The 16,244-nt window shown below is 42.0% G+C and overlaps 1 protein-coding gene across 6 annotated transcripts in view; it reads left to right on the top strand.

Annotated features, from left to right (window-relative positions):
- Positions 1–16,244, top strand: part of APBA2 (amyloid beta precursor protein binding family A member 2) — a 645,362-nt gene that overhangs the window by 448,091 nt on the left and 181,027 nt on the right. For 5 of the 6 annotated variants that reach the window (XM_063926236.1, XM_063926233.1, XM_063926234.1 and 2 more), the window contains 2 exons: positions 3,836–3,981; positions 14,622–14,657. In XM_063926236.1, the coding sequence (XP_063782306.1) occupies positions 3,836–3,981; positions 14,622–14,657 (182 nt within the window). The remainder of the gene's footprint in view (positions 1–3,835; positions 3,982–14,621; positions 14,658–16,244) is intronic. The other variant, XM_063926237.1, reaches the window with a different exon arrangement.

Below are 16,244 nucleotides of genomic sequence, written 5' to 3'. Positions count from 1 at the left end.
GCGGTAGGACTTGCAGCTAATTAAGGCTTAATGCCTAAAATAAGAATGAAAGAAACTCTTTCTTGCGGGTGCCCACTTAATTATCACAGTTAAAAGCAAATGTATTCATATTCAATCAAAATGACTCTTGACCAAGCTGGAAGAGATGAAACGATCATTGAGTTGGGATCCCGCTCTACGCACAGCAGGACCCTTGCATACATATACACACTATAGGGCAAACCAAAGACTCCACCAGCTCCTACCAGTAAGACTTTCTTTACTCTATCTTTCACTGTACTCTCATTGGCGCTCATACCATACAGGAGTGTGTACTACAGCTGACAGCAGATACAGACTGCATACTCGACTCCTTTGCCCTGCCTATAGGATACTCTCATTCATCCCTTCACTGCACATTATCACTGAAGTACAAGAGAGAAAACAAGATATCAAGTACTGATACTATGGGAGGTATTCAATTGTTTGAAAAGTCAGTAGGGTGTCTGTTTTTTCCTATCTAATAGAAAAAAGAGACACTCAACCGACTTTTCAACAATTGAATTCCCCCCTGAGTCTTTTCTAACTCCTACTTTTTCCTTTCCAATTTTCTTAGCTATACTATCGGTACATATTCATGGGAAGGGAAGTTTGGGTGCACTCACTTGTTATGTAATGCCTGGGGCACATACTGTAACAAGAAATAGTAATTTGGCACTCTACCTACAGTATGAATCTTTTCCACCTACTGTGTATCACTTATGTAGAAACTTCGTCATTGACAAACTTTTGATACATTCTATCTTACTTGATGTTTGCTTTGTATCACTGATTTATAAGAGTGAATAACATACCCCTGACAATTTACAGATACATTGTGCTGAACTAGATTATTGCTACAAAGCCTATTTAAGGAGAATTTCTGATGGAGACTAAGCTTTTCAGAATATAATACTAACTGCTGTCTGTTCTGTCGTGTATTTATGATAAATTTGTGATGTTGGAAACATCAGCTTCTAAACGTTTCTGATATATTCACTGTCATACACTTATGCAGGTAGTGACCATCCATATTATATGATGGTCACAGCATGGCCCTCGACGTTAATTGATTGCTGTCCACATCGGCAAGTGTGTAAGCACTTGGTGATGCCGGCTCCTCTGCCGGATCCTGTTGTGTGCGATGTCATTGGGTACACACATCACATAGTGTGTACCTAGCTTTAAGGTGGGCACACACTAGGTGATCAAGAAATGCCGGCGATGGATGACTATATCATTGAACGATATAGTGTTCAATGATATAGTGCATAGACACCGAATGTTATCGTTCAACGATAACGATCAGTGACGTCACCGCCGGAATTCCCAAACATCCAGATCAGCCAAACATTGATGGGTTGAGCTGCATGTCAGCTCAAAATTGGTGAACGCTGAATGACGTGCGGAAGCGTGCATCGTTAATCATTCATCGATATTACCCCCATACACACTGCCAAATTTCAGGCTAAAAATAAACGATAATTACATTTATGTCATTGTCGATTATTTTTTTTGGCAGATATCGCCTGGTGCGTATGAGCCTTTAGTATCAGCTGGAGATATACAAAAATGCATAAATCTGCTTCTGTGCATGCGCAGACTCAGCCACACGTGTTTCTACAGTATGTAATCATGCAGGGAAATAGTCCATGTCTCGCAGTAACTAATACTTAGGCATCTGGGTACCTCACAATAAGTGGCTAAGTATAAAAAGTGATTTGTAATATACAGTATACACAAGGTGGTCTTCAGGATTGACAAGCTGTCACCAGTTTATGAAACCACGTACACAATCATTACTGTAAGTCAGGTTTTATGGATAATTATAAAGAGACACAGTTCCATTTGATATAATTAATTCATCCCTACATACAAAGGTAAAACAGATGATCAGAAATACCAAGCTAGATTTAAGAAAAGGTAAAAAAGAAAAAAATCATACAAATAGGAGGCTGTATAGACTTACAAAGACAATATTTTAAGCATATTTTAATTTTAATAAATACACGTAAGCATGTGTTTAATATTTAAAAAATGTAATGTCATTTTATATCTAAGTTGTAGGTCTATGTTTTAGATCTGTGTTACATAAAACTACTTTTTATGTAATACATTATATAGTGCTACAGATTTGGGCTAATTGTTGTTACAGAAACAGATTAGTCCAAGTGTAGACAATGTGTTTCTCTTTGTGTGCCAGTCACTCAACATTAAAAGCTAAAAAGATTTCCACAATGTCAACATATACAACCATTACACCATATACAACCATTACACCATTACAACATATACAACCATTACACCATATACAACCATTACAACATATACAACCATTACACCATTACACAATATACAACCATTACATTATGGTGTAATGGTTATATACAGTATGGTGTAATGGTTGTATATGTTGTAATGGTTGTATATATTATAGTGGTGTAATGGTTGTATATGTTGTAATGGTTGTATATGTTGTAATGGTGTAATGACTGTATATGGTGTAATAGTTGTATATGTTGTAATGGTGTAATGGTTATATACAGTGTGGTATAATGGTTGTATATGTTGTAATGGTTGTATATGTTATACTAGTGTAATGGTTGTATATGTTGTAATGGTGTAATGGTTGTATATGGTACCATATAGAACTATTACACCATATACAACCATTACACCAGTATAACATATACAACCATTACAACATATACAACCATTACACCATTACAACATACTGTATATAACCATTACACCATATACAACCATTACACCATTACAACATATACATCCATTATATTATATACAACCATTACACCATTACAACATAAAAAAGCATTACACCATTATAACATACACAACCATTACACCATATACAACCATTACAACATAAACAAGCATTACACCATTACAACATATATAACCATTAAACCATATACAACCAATACACCATTACAACATAAACAAGCATTACACCATTACAACATATGCAGCTACAAAATAAATAGAAGGGTACTAAATTTATAGCAGCTTCCCTGTCCTTAAGCTAGTTTGCTCATGTAAGGTTGATAATTTGTGGTCTGTAGACAAAGACAAGTTTAAAACTGTGAGCGGGACTTCCTGTGGCAGGGTTCACTTACAAGAGGCCTAGGCTTTGATGATTATGCAGGCCATGCTTGGGTTCTATTATTTAAAGACGTTCTAATGTGCCAAAAGATCTCTCTGTGAGGGATGTAGGTGGAGCATGGGAGGACGTAGCACATGTTCAACAGTAGGAGAGGGACAGACCCTGTGGATGCCACTCAAAACATCCACAGGTGGTGCTTTTTTTTAAAGCGTCCTGTCATCTATATGTCACAGTTAGGATTATGTTGTTGGGAACAGCAATACCACTAAAAGTGAACCTAAGAAGTCACCTAGGACACCAAAGATAAATGGGAGCCAAAAACACTATATAAGATAATGTCAGTCAGTGTTATGGTCCCTGACATGGAGATACAGCAGCAGGCGGCTTCTAGCCTACTGATCTTCCATATCAGTGATTTGCTTGAAGTGTGATGCCAGGCAGTGATGCATTGGCACCATACTTACAGCCTCTCACTGGCTCCACACATGGTAAGAAGCAGGTGGGCTGACCTTTATAAAATCGCTTGCTCTCATGTGCTCACTAGAAGTAGTAGGGGGTACTGTACATGAACCTGTATTTTTGTAATGTACTGTATTTGCATCTGATGCCAGCATTTGCTTCCAACAGATTCAAAATGATCTTTTGATCAGTTATTAAGTTTTGCCAATAAAGCCTGTGTATTTCTGATTCCAGTGCCTGGCCCTTGTGAACCCGAAGATCTCATTGATGGAATCATCTTTGCAGCCAATTTCTTGGGGTCCACACAGCTGTTGTCAGAGCGTAATCCATCAAAAAATATTAGGATGATGCAAGCACAGGAGGCGGTGAGCCGCGTGAAGGTAAGGTCTAGGCAGGTGACATTAAGGAGCTGCACTTCTGGACTTTCTAAAGTAGTGAGGAAAACATATTTTGAACATATGACTTAATTTGTTTGTGCCTCCCTTGCTGAATATACTGTACAACTGTTATTGCTATCTCAGGCCATGTACTCATGAGAGGAATAACTAAGGAGCAATAGACTTGAGCTATTGTGGAAGTAGCTTTAGGCTAAGGCCACACATAGCGGCCAAGAAGGTCCTGCTGAATGGGACCCGCTTGGCCGGGAGGGGGGTTCTGTGTTCACACGGATTCTGTTCTGCGGGATGCTGTGGTCGGACCTGGCAGCGGCAGGACTGCCACACGTGTGGGTGCCTGCATAGGCGCCCATGTGCACTCTCCTTCCGCTATGTGTGGCTGTAGCCTTAGCAAAACTTCCATCTTAAGCTATCAACAAGAGAATTCCTATTTATGTGGATGTTGCGAGCATGACAGAAATACTACTGTAACTGTGGATTCCTGACACATGCTTTTTGCATATAATTATAAGAACAGTGTTTATTCTCACTAATTATTAAACAAAAACACAGAATTCTGCCTGCCTGGTGTGATGATTTATGACTTGAGGTGAGATAGAAGATTTTACAGTGCCACTTGTTAGACTGAGGACACCTGTAGATGTACTTATTAAAGCAATACAGAAACCAGGCGGGAATCCTGCAACTGAAGGTGTATATTTATTCTGATCGTCATGGAGAAAGGCAAAATCCCCAAAGACTTGGGAGAAAAAAGGCTGCTATTAATAAGATGAGAGTTGTATTGACTGCCTAAAATACTTCTCAGTCACAGCTGTCTGTTCTTTTATATACAGTAGCAGGGTTGCTCATTAATAAGTAAAGCATAAACAAATTACTGTATACAGTGTACAAGCATGATGCAGGCTGATAGCTGGCATGTGTAATGGTGGTGAATCGCACTTAGTAGGGCTGAGTCTGGAACCAAACAAAAAAAAAAGAACAAAAAAAAAAAAAAAACATGTAACTGTGCACCTGGAGAATCCATGCTGCAATGTAAAGGGTTGAAATACATTTATTATTTTTTTGCATGCAGGGTAAATACTATTTGCATGTAGCTCACAGATGCTGGACTAGTTTTTTTTTTTTAAACAGCAGTTAATACCCCTTTTCCACTAGCTCAAAAAACATGGGTAAATGCACAGGGGCGCGCATTTACCCGTGTTTTTTGCTAGTGGAAAAGGGTCCCTCCGCAAAAACCCGGATCAAGTGATCCGTGAATCCTACCCGGGTAACTCCCTGGGTAGGACACAGGAATGATCCGGGTAGGGTTGGGTTGTAGTGTAAGCGACACGGCTTCCGTTTACACTGTATGGAAGGGCAGCGCTGGGAGATCATGTGATCTCCCAGCGGCGCCCAGCGCTGCCCCTGCCGCGTCGCTAGCAGCGTCACCAACCCGGCAGCGACCCATGCTCAGTAGATGGAAAAGGGATATTAATTTGAGCTACGACTCATATAAATCGCTCTGCACATTTTAAATGTACCCCACCTGCAGTGCAACATAGTTTTACTAAGGTGCAAAATGACTCCTTTATGTATTGTTGCTCCCAACTCAGTGTCAGGCCTAGTGAGTGATTTCATTTTTTTTTAAAGTGTTAACAGAAAAAAATAGAATAAGGAGAAAAATATGGGAGTTTGTACCCGCAGCACTTTGCTGAAATAACTTCTATTTTCTAGGGAAGGGGTGGCAGACATTGTGGGGAAAAGGTGGAACGCCAAAATTTATTTTTGTAATGCCCCCCCCCCCCCCCCTCACCCCCACAAAAATTCTGGTGCCCCTAACATACAATGCGAAACACCGCTGACATAAAATGTGACTCACCCCTGGCATACAATGTGACTCACTCACCACTGATATACTGTACACTGTGACTCACCACTGACATACAATATGACTCACCACTGACATATAATGCGACTCACCACTGACATACAATGCGACTCATGACTGAGTGATTCACCACTGACATACAATGTGACTCACTACTGACAATCATACAATAAGACCTACAGTACAAACTAAAAATATGGGATCAATGCAGTAAAACTATAGCACAATTCCACAAGGGACATTGGGCCTGATTCAGAGATCTACGCAAATGGCACTGCAGCTGCAAATTTGTATGCAGCAGCTGTGTGAAAATACTGTATGTGACGCTGCTGGTATTTGTATGGAGATGCCCACTGGCTGTGTCTCTGACCACTACTTGCATACCATCAGAAGGACATTGATTAAACATAGGGCCTAATTCAGTCCTGATCACTCCTCTGCATTTTTGCAGAGGTCTGCGATCAGATAGTCCCCGCCCATAGAGAGTGAAAACCCGCCCCGTGCAAGTGTGCGAATGCATGTGTACACCATGCAAAAACTCCAGACAACAGACAGCTACAAATCCGATTGCATCTCACTCACCATCAAATGATTTTTCCAGTCTGTGCATAGCCCAGGACTTACTCCTATAGAATCAGGCTGTTCGGGGCTGGAGCTGAGATCACACACCCTCCCAGAAAACGCTTGGGCAGCCTGCGTTTTTCCTGACACTCCCAGAAAATGCCCAGTTACCACCCCCAAACGCCCGCTTCCTGCCAATCACCTTGCATACGCCTAGCGATCAAAATTTTTCCACCATTCTGTCGCTGTTTGGCTTTCCGCCTGCACATTGCGGTGTATATGAATGCGCAGTCATCCGATAATCGGCCGTTGTGCGATTTCGCACAACAGCAGTCAGTTCAGAGTTAGGCCCATTGACCTTATGGCTAAGCAGCATGACTGTAAGATGCAGGAGCCATTGTAAGTGTGGTTGCAAGCTGTGACATGCCCCTGAAATGATCGCAACCACAGGCGTGCGCAGAGACTGACTGGAGGGTGCCGCTCCGGACTCCCCCCCCCTCCACGGCATTATAGTGATCTCTCGCCGCCCCTGTCCTGGATATAGACTGCTCACCTGGTCCGCTCACCTGGGCCGCCCAGGTGAGCAGTTTATATCCAGGACAGGGGAGGTGAGAGAACACTATAATGCCGTGGAGGGGGGGAAGTCCGGAGCGGCACCCGCCAGTCAGTCTCTGCGCACGCCTGTGATCGCAACACAGCTGTGTTTAAGTCACCACTCCCCCGCAACCTCCGACATCAAGTCCCTTACTGCCAATCACTTTCCAAATAGATCCTCACTTCAACCACAGTCACAAGACCAGCACTGCATGTGTGCAGTGGCATTTAGATGTATGCGCTGTGGCAAAAAATCTCTCCACTGAGTACAGAATCGGCATTGTGTCCATCTCTGAATCAAGCTTATTACCCACAATTGCCACTCAAAAGACAAATAGTAGAAACACTTGTGTACTGTATATTATATTTATTCAGTGTCAATCAACATGTTTATTACATTAATTAAATACAAAAGCTTCTCATTTAAAAAAAAAAAAATCTAAATCACACTACCTTGTAGCGAAATACTTGGCTAAATAAAAATAGTCAATAATAAGAAATTAAAGATTTGAATGTAAAAATAGCATAAATGTATGGAAATTAGAACAGATGCACATAACTATGATTATATAAGAGCAATCACTGTTTTATTCGTACAGTTACCATGTTGAAAATATAAAATAAAGCATGGTAGCTAATGACCATTAAATACGTACAATATTGGGGTATCCTATTAGCTACGATATCGCAGTTTCACAATAAATTATCGCAAATGCGTTAATTCGGTATCCTAGTATTAGTGGCAATAAGTTATCTGCGATAAGTCTCTATAGCAGGGCTGGCCAAACCGGTCCTCGAGATCTACCAACAGTTCATGTTTTCCAGGCCTCCTGGAGATCTGTAGAATTGTCAGTTAGGAATAAATGCAGCACATCTTAATTAGTAATGACTACACCTGTGCACCAGCTAGGTGGTCTGGAAAATGTGAACTGTTGGTAGATCTCGAGGACCGGTTTGGCCAGGCCTGCTCTATAGGGATTATTGCGGATTTCTCTTCACCATCTCTGAGCTGGTGATAAGAAGTGTCATAAGGTGGGTGCGGGGATGCGGCCCGCACCCAGGTGTCACCCTCGGAGGGGGTGACACCAAAGTGCCGGTTCCTCCGCAGTGACAGGAGCCAGGTGCTGCGTTGATGAGGAGCCGACAGCGAAGGAAGAGTGTCTCTGAGGGGCAGCCCAGTAGAGCGCAGCATCTCCATAGAAGCTGGGCATGCCCCCGGAGTGACGAGCTCGGGAACCCGCGAGGCTATGCCCCCTATGTAGATGGCCACACACCCTTTCCAGGATGCAGGGAGATCCAGGGTCGTCTCTGGTGCAAAATCCCTATTTTAAACTACAAATGTCAGGGATTTGGTCCTGAACCCCTGGGAAACCCCCCTGAATGACTAATTAGGCACTTAGAAGTTATTAATTATTTTTAATTAGCAAATATTGACATTTCATTTTTGGGGTGAAAAAGTGCAAAGTGATGGAAATTGGGGTACAAGGTATGGGACAGGTATGTTGGGGTGCGTTATGAGTAGGACAAGTGTTCTTAGGCTTGCAGGTAGGAGTAATCGGCCTGTTTCCACTGGTTTTTTATGTACCCTAAAATTACCCAAATATATACTTATACCCATTGTTATGCACCCCAAATTTAATGTGAGCACTTATTTTGCTGAAAAAATGCTTTCTACTGTTTTTCCACATTTAAAAAAAATGCATATAATAGCCGTTTGACCCAATTTAATGACACCAAATAGTTTTATTATGGCCACTAATAGACTTCTATAATGTTTTCCTATGTTAGTTTGGCTTTTTGGTTGTACAGGCAGATTTCCCAACTTTCTCCTATACTTACTGTATCTCAACTTTTGCCTCTAGAATTTTTGAGCGAATTCCGTTATTAGATAAAGATGAACATAGTATAATTTGCCACATTGAGCTAACTATTGGGTACAATTACTAAATGAAAAATAAATAATTAATAATAGCCGTGAATGAGCAGGAAATAACCAAATCAACAAATTCCTCATGTAGATAAAAACCTCTAGGTGTCATGTGATCTTAGCATTCTCCATCCAGTCCCTAAGGTCCAAGGAGCTTCAGTACTTCAGCATCTTCTAAAGTTGGGGGCAAGAGACTACGGGGGCAATGATCAATCCTATTCCCCGCGAAGGGTGCGACTTGCCATTGCAGCAGCATATAAATGCCGGCAGCAGCACCCAACTCATACCCCTCACAGCACCTTCTAGTACCTACTCTATCATTCTTGCTCTCAGCCCTAGGGGGCGGCACACAGCTGTGTCAGCGGCACCATACGTGTGACACACAGCTGTACTTACTCGCACCTGTGAATTTATTGCAAGTAATTGAATTCCCCCTATGAATAGCAGATTATCTGGTCAGTAGTGCATTATGGACCTCACAGAGTTGGATGCAAACACAAAATTCATCTAGAGAAAAAAGTTGCTATCTATCTGCAGCTGCAGATGCGAGGTGTGGTCAACTCGGAATAGGTGGCTAATGCAGTATCCCCCTACAAGTAACAGGAGCAGATTAGCCATTTACGTACAAAATGCTGAAAACATAATACACAATTCATAATCATAGTAGTAAATGGCAGAGAAAAGCAAGGATAAGAAGCACCCAAGTCACTTGAAATGCTACTCGCATAATATAAAATATTACTTTCCATAAGTCCACACTAATAAACACACAGGTAGCCTCCCCATCCCAAACAGCGTAGGAAACATGTTTTATTTTTTGACATGAGTTTCCAGTATACAGTACTGTATTCTTGCTTTTAAAACACTGCAGTCACAGTACTACTTTAGTCACATTATTGGGTATTTCTTAGACCTAGACCAGGCATGTCCAAACTGCGGCCCTCCAGCAGTTGAGAAACTACACATCTCAGCATGCCCTGACACAGCTTTAGCATTCTCTGACAGCAAAACGGTGTCAGGGAATGCTGGGATATGTAGTTTCACAACAGCTGGAGGGCCGCAGTTTGGACATGCCTGACCTAGACGTGAGCTACCTCTGACATCATCATCACTAAAGCAGCTGGCACCATGCTTTAAACATTCATATATATCCCTCCAAACTGAAGCAATTGTGCTTTTTTACATACATTTTGGCTGCAAGCACTCTTACTGTACTTTTGTTGCAACCAGTGGCGGATTTAGGGGGGGGGCACCAAGGCACGTGCCCCCCCTGTCATTTTTAGTGCAGACTGACATGCAGACGAGCGTCCGCATGTCAGTCTGCGGTCTCGTTTCCTCCCCTGCTGTTAGGAGGGACACGGAGGGCACAGTGCGCGCCTCTCCTGTGTCCCTCCTGGGTCTCCGGCGGCCGCTGGTCTCATAAAGGAAGTGCCGTTCGTGAGCACTTCCTTTATTACAGTGACCCGCGGCCGCCGGAGACACAGGAGGGACACAGGGAGGCGTGCACTGTGCCCTCCGTGTCCCTCCTAACAGCAGGGGAGCGGGGGGAGCAGCGGCGGCGGCGGAGGAAGGGGGGGGACGCACTGGGGGGAATATCTGGCACTGGGGGCATATTTGGCAGGGAGGGGGGGAAGAATATCTGGCACTGGGGGCATATCTGGCACTGGGGGCATATGTGGCACTGGGGGGGGGGATATCTGGCACTGGGGGCATATGTGGCACTGGGGGGGGAATATCTGGCACTGGGGCATATGTGGCACTGGGGGCATATATAGCACTGGGGGGGGCGATATCTGGCACTGGGGGCATATGTGGCACTGTCGGGGAATATCTGGCACTGGGGGTATATGTGTACCTGGCACATGGGGGGGGGGCTATATTTGGCACTGGGGGCATGTGAGTACCTGGCACCGTGGGGGAATATCTGGCACTGGGGACATATGTGGCACTGGGAGCACAGCCCTAGCAACAAGGACTACCTCCTAGCAATGAGCATGACACCCAGTGCATGAAACCCCTGGCAACGAGCATGACACCCAGTGCATGAAACCCCTGGCAACGAGCATGACACCCAGTGCATGAAACCCCTGGCAACGAGCATGACACCCTGAGCATGAAAACCCCTGGCACCGTGCATGGAACCAAGAGCATGAAACCCCTGGCAACGAGCATGACACCCAGTGCATGAAACCCCTGACAACGAGCAGGTATTTGAAAAGTAATTAGAAGCCTTACTGTAGGACTTAATGTGTAATGGGCATTACGGTGTGTGGCATAATGTATCACGGACATTGCGGTGTGTGTCATAATGTGTCACAGGCATTACGGTGTATGGTATACTATATCGCTGGCATTGTGATATGTGGTATAATGTCTCAGGGTCATTGCAGTGTGTGGCATAATGTATCACGGACATTGCGGTGTGTATCATAATGTGTCAGGCATTACGGTGTGTGGTATACTATATCACGGGCATTGTGGTATGTGGTATAATGTCTCAGGGTCATTGCAGTGTGGCATAATATATAACGGGCATTGCGGTGTGTGGCATAGGGTATAACGGGCATTGCGGTATGTGTCACAGGCATTACGGTGTATGGTATACTATATCACGGGCATTGTGGTATAATGTCTCAAGGTCATTGCAGTGTGTGGCATAATGTGTCACAGACATTGTATGTGCTATAATGTATCAGGGGCAGTGCAGTGTGTAGCATAATGTATAACGGGCATTGCGATTCCTGTCATAATGTGTCACAGGCATTACGGTGTGTGGCATAATGTGTCTGGGGCATTACAGTGTGTGCATATTGTGTCATGTGCATTATTGTGTGTGGAATAATGTCTTAGGGCCATTGCAGTATGTGGAATAATGTATACTGGGCATTACTGTAAGGAGGAAAAATGACAAATGATGTAAGGGGCATGAATCAGGATTATTTTTCTTTCCTGTGGTGGCCAACGTCTGGGCGTGCAGGTTGCAAAACTGGGGTATAAGGTAGTCTTTTCCTGCAATACCACGCCCATTCAAACAAAGCCACGCCCATTCCAACGAAGCCACGCCCCTTATGGTGCCCCCCCTGTAATTTTTTTTTGGATCCGCCCCTGGTTGCAACTTACATTTTACAATCAAATCTTAAAGAGGTCCTACTGCATATCTTATTCACAGCGGTTTTATAGTTTTTATGAAACTTTTAAACAGCAGTATTACAGAAGGTGCTGACACTGTGCTAAATTTATACTGGATGGTTAGTAACTTCTAGTCAAATTACTGTGATCTCTGTCCAGATAGGGAGCAGATCTAGATTAGCATCTGCTTGGGATCTTCATAGAAAATACAGTCAGACTATCTGCCCATTTGTGCAGTCATCGCCCAGTTGTGCAAATTGTGCTGCAAAGGATTAGTTGTCTGATTTTATGTTTGATCAAATCTGACATTGATCAGGATTTTGATGCATGAAGACTCACATGATTGCAGTACATGCACTCAGCCTTCTAACATGCATGATCAGAGTCAAATTTCAAATGTGCTTTATGTTTATTGTGCACCTGATAGCCCAAAGCCTTCAATGTCATTATTTCTGGTGTAACTGGGTATCTCTAATGCATTTTTTGTTTAATGTTTTCTATGTTTTTTTTGCCACTGTATAAGTGCTGACACTCATATTATACTTGTCACACATACCTGGTTGTTTACAAATATAATAATAATAATAATTTATATTACATATGCAGACAATTTTTCAGTGGGATTTAAAATGTTTGATATTTATTGTACATTTATTATGTAATTAACTATGCTTTAAAATGTGTTTAATACTAATTCAGAAAGAAAAATATAGAAATTGCTATAGTTGCAGTTAAAAGACCACTAAACCTAAAATACTATACATATTGCCTTATAAACAGGAGATGCATAACATTCACAAATACATTTCAACACTGGCAAAATATTTGACGTTCTGTTTATGTTCGCTGTGCAGCTGGGTCCATGATATTGGCTGTTATGTGCACATTTTTGCAAAAGGGAGCCAATTGTCTGTGGTGAAGATTCAGAGGTGGCCGGTATTGTGATGATGTGTGCAGTTGTCCAGTGTGTTAAGATCTGTACATAAGAAGAAGCCTCATTATGCATGTTCAGATCAGGAGATGCAATGTCGCTGCAGTGCCAGCTGCTGTGTACAGACATGCTGCAGCTGTGCTATAGCTCCACCTCTGAATCAGTCCCTGTGTCCTTTATAGTGATTATTGTCAGGAAGTCTCGAAAAATGTTTCCACCATTGACCACAGCTTTATCATAAATATGTTCCGTACTGATAGTATAATGAAGTGCAGGACCAGGACTACCATTAAGGGAACTTTAGTGGCTGCTTGGGTGCCAGTGGCTAGAGGGCACCTAAAACACTGAATGGTTGAAATATGTAACTCATTAATTGTTTTGAATTTCTCCATATTAACAGGGCTGGTGCCGGTGGTCTCCTGACCGCCGGTCACATAATTACATCCCAGCCCTAGTGTCTCCCTAGTCGGTGCTGCCACTTCCGTAGGAAGTCCACCCTTCTCTTACATTGTGTTCCAACTCTTGCATATTACCTTAGCAGAGGGGAGGTGAGTGTGACTTACTCTCCCCCTGGGCTAGAAATGTCATGCTTTGCAGTGACATTATAGCCATGTGCCGCACAACAAGTAGAACATCAGTATTGAGGGGTGCCAGCTGGTAGCTTCAGATATAAGATGGGCTGTATGTTTCTTCTTCATGTCAGTGGGCAGTGTTTATTGGAGCCCTTAACCAATGGCTCCCTACACAACTGCTTAGGTTCACCTAATGGTGACACTGGCCTTGCCTGGTGCCCCAAATGGCCCACCAGCTGCTGCATGAGGAGAACCTCCCAACAGCTTCTTACATGTGAAGCTTATTGCTGCTATTCCATATCAATGTTACATTGGCAGTATGACGCTTTACTAGGATGTTGCTATCAAGCACCACACTCTCAGTCTAAGGATTCACATAGCTACCACTACCTCCTATCTACCCAGGTAGCAAGCAGCGTGGTTTGAAATGCAAAGATTGAGGGAGTGTTCACATAAGGTGCCACAAGGGGAGTTGCTGGTCCTGCTGAAAAATGTTACATATATGTTTATAAATATTAGTACAAGCTGACTATATAAGTCAAGTCATGCTTTGGGCTTATTGGTCCTTAGCACTCTATAGTTTGTACCTATAACAGAATCTGATTCAATGATTTACACTACTGTACTTAGGATTAGCAATAATATGAACGTCAATACTCTGAAATTTTTTTCAATTAATAAAATGCGGGGCAGTTGTGTTAATTCAACTTGACCATTTATCTTTTCTTGGGGACATACTGATTTCCATTTTGTGGTTAGAAAAAAAATAATTCTTATGCAATTTACTGAGACATCAATCGAATGTGACTGTTGCTTGAAAACTGAAAAAGTGATAACAATTCTTGTGATGTCAAATCTGTATAGAAACAAAATATCAGTTTACATGGTTGATCGTGAACAGGATTTTAGCTACATAACATCTGGTGGCTGTGTGGGTTTCCTTGTCACACTCTCAGCACTGTATGCTAATAGAATACTCTTTCTCTGTTTCTCCCTCTGCGGTCACACTCCTCTGTGCTCTGTCACATGCTGCTGTCTACTCAGAGGATGCAGAAGGCTGCTAAAATCAAGAAAAAAGCGGTGTGTGGAATGTTTCATATTTCTAATGAAATCCATTTCATGGCCTTTTTCCATTACATTGACACAGTTTCATTTGACATTTTCATACTGTATTACCCAAGTAAGCAAACACATTCATCTATGGACAAAACAAATGATCCCATCGCTATCACAACTGAAAATGCTACTGATCCATTCATCATTTGATATAATGGGGAGGAGAGGGTTGCAAGTGTTACAGGAGTGTGATGCGGTCAACTAAGGAAATCTGAGCTAGAGACTGGGGGTCATTCTCTGTTCCCAGATTGTTTGGATTTAAACATGTTCACATAAGGCTTCATGTGGAGTAGAATCTACCATCATTATTTTTGCAAGGTTAGCATCATGCCAGACATACCCCGTGATGTGTTTTCCGAAACCATTATAGGGATACAAAAAAAAATGTGCTTTTATTAAACATTTGCCTATTTAGAGGGCCATAAAGAATGCTAATTTAACTTTTATGTCCTTTGTGTGTAACATACTCTTCTTATATTGCTGCAACTTTCAGAAGACATCTGGACTAAGGACCCAGAGACTTTCTCTTCTGGGATTGGGAAACTTCCTGGGTTTTAATTATGTGTTGTACAGTGGTACTACTTGGTCTCGTATCAGGCTGAACCAGTATGTCACATAAAATGTATTATAGGGCTACTAAATGGGTGCTAATGTCGCTAATGTCTTTATATGCAGCAATCTTACAATAAAGGTGCCTGTAGTCAATGTATAGGAGACGGGGTGGCTTCTTCACTAGCTCTAACCTGTAGCCACAAATCACCCAGAGCGGTTTATTGGGACTAGGGGGGTAAGAAAAGTATTCTGACCAATTTGTGTAATATAATCCTATAATGTATAGATATTAATTAAAGAGTTGATGGTGCTCCTTAAAGTCACAAGTTGTATACTATCTTCCATACCCTGGATTGCTGATAGCTATTTATTTTATGAATTTCTGATATTAGTTCACAGTGTGTTTTCTATTGCTAGAGCTAATTATAACAAAAAATCATAATTATAACAAAAAACGGTGTTAGTACCATCAGTAGAAAGCACTTCTGGAGCATATACAGTATAAAGCATATTTATTATTCTTTTGACATTATTACTTTCCTTGCAAAAAGTGGTCATACTGTACTGTACATGGACTTCTTTTACTATTGTAATGTTTTTTTTCAAAGAAGGGTCTTTCTGCCCATGGTATCAATAGTTAACAACTCTTTAAGAATTCTGTAGCGTAACCCTGAGCTTAAACTTGTCAGTCATGTCCTCATATAATTTAAAACAAAAATCGATTTCTGTCATCTTACATGTAACCAGCACCATCTGCCATGAAGGTAATGAATAAATCAATTTTTGTGGTGACAGCTGTCACAAGTCACATATCTTATCTTGTTTGTCAATTTACAGTACAGGTCACAAGGCACAGGGTTATTTTGTACCTATAATAAAACATCAAAGACTATATTGTGTTAAGAATGAGAGAGCCGGAAGGCTCTGAATGTTCTGGGAATTAAATCGAAAAATTACCTGTTTTGTACCACCCCACAACAATTATACCACATTAATAGA

This window comes from Pseudophryne corroboree, chromosome 6 (genome assembly GCF_028390025.1).
Source record: "Pseudophryne corroboree isolate aPseCor3 chromosome 6, aPseCor3.hap2, whole genome shotgun sequence".
Classification (NCBI taxonomy): domain Eukaryota; kingdom Metazoa; phylum Chordata; class Amphibia; order Anura; family Myobatrachidae; genus Pseudophryne; species Pseudophryne corroboree.
This window is presented reverse-complemented; position numbering and strand designations above follow the sequence as displayed.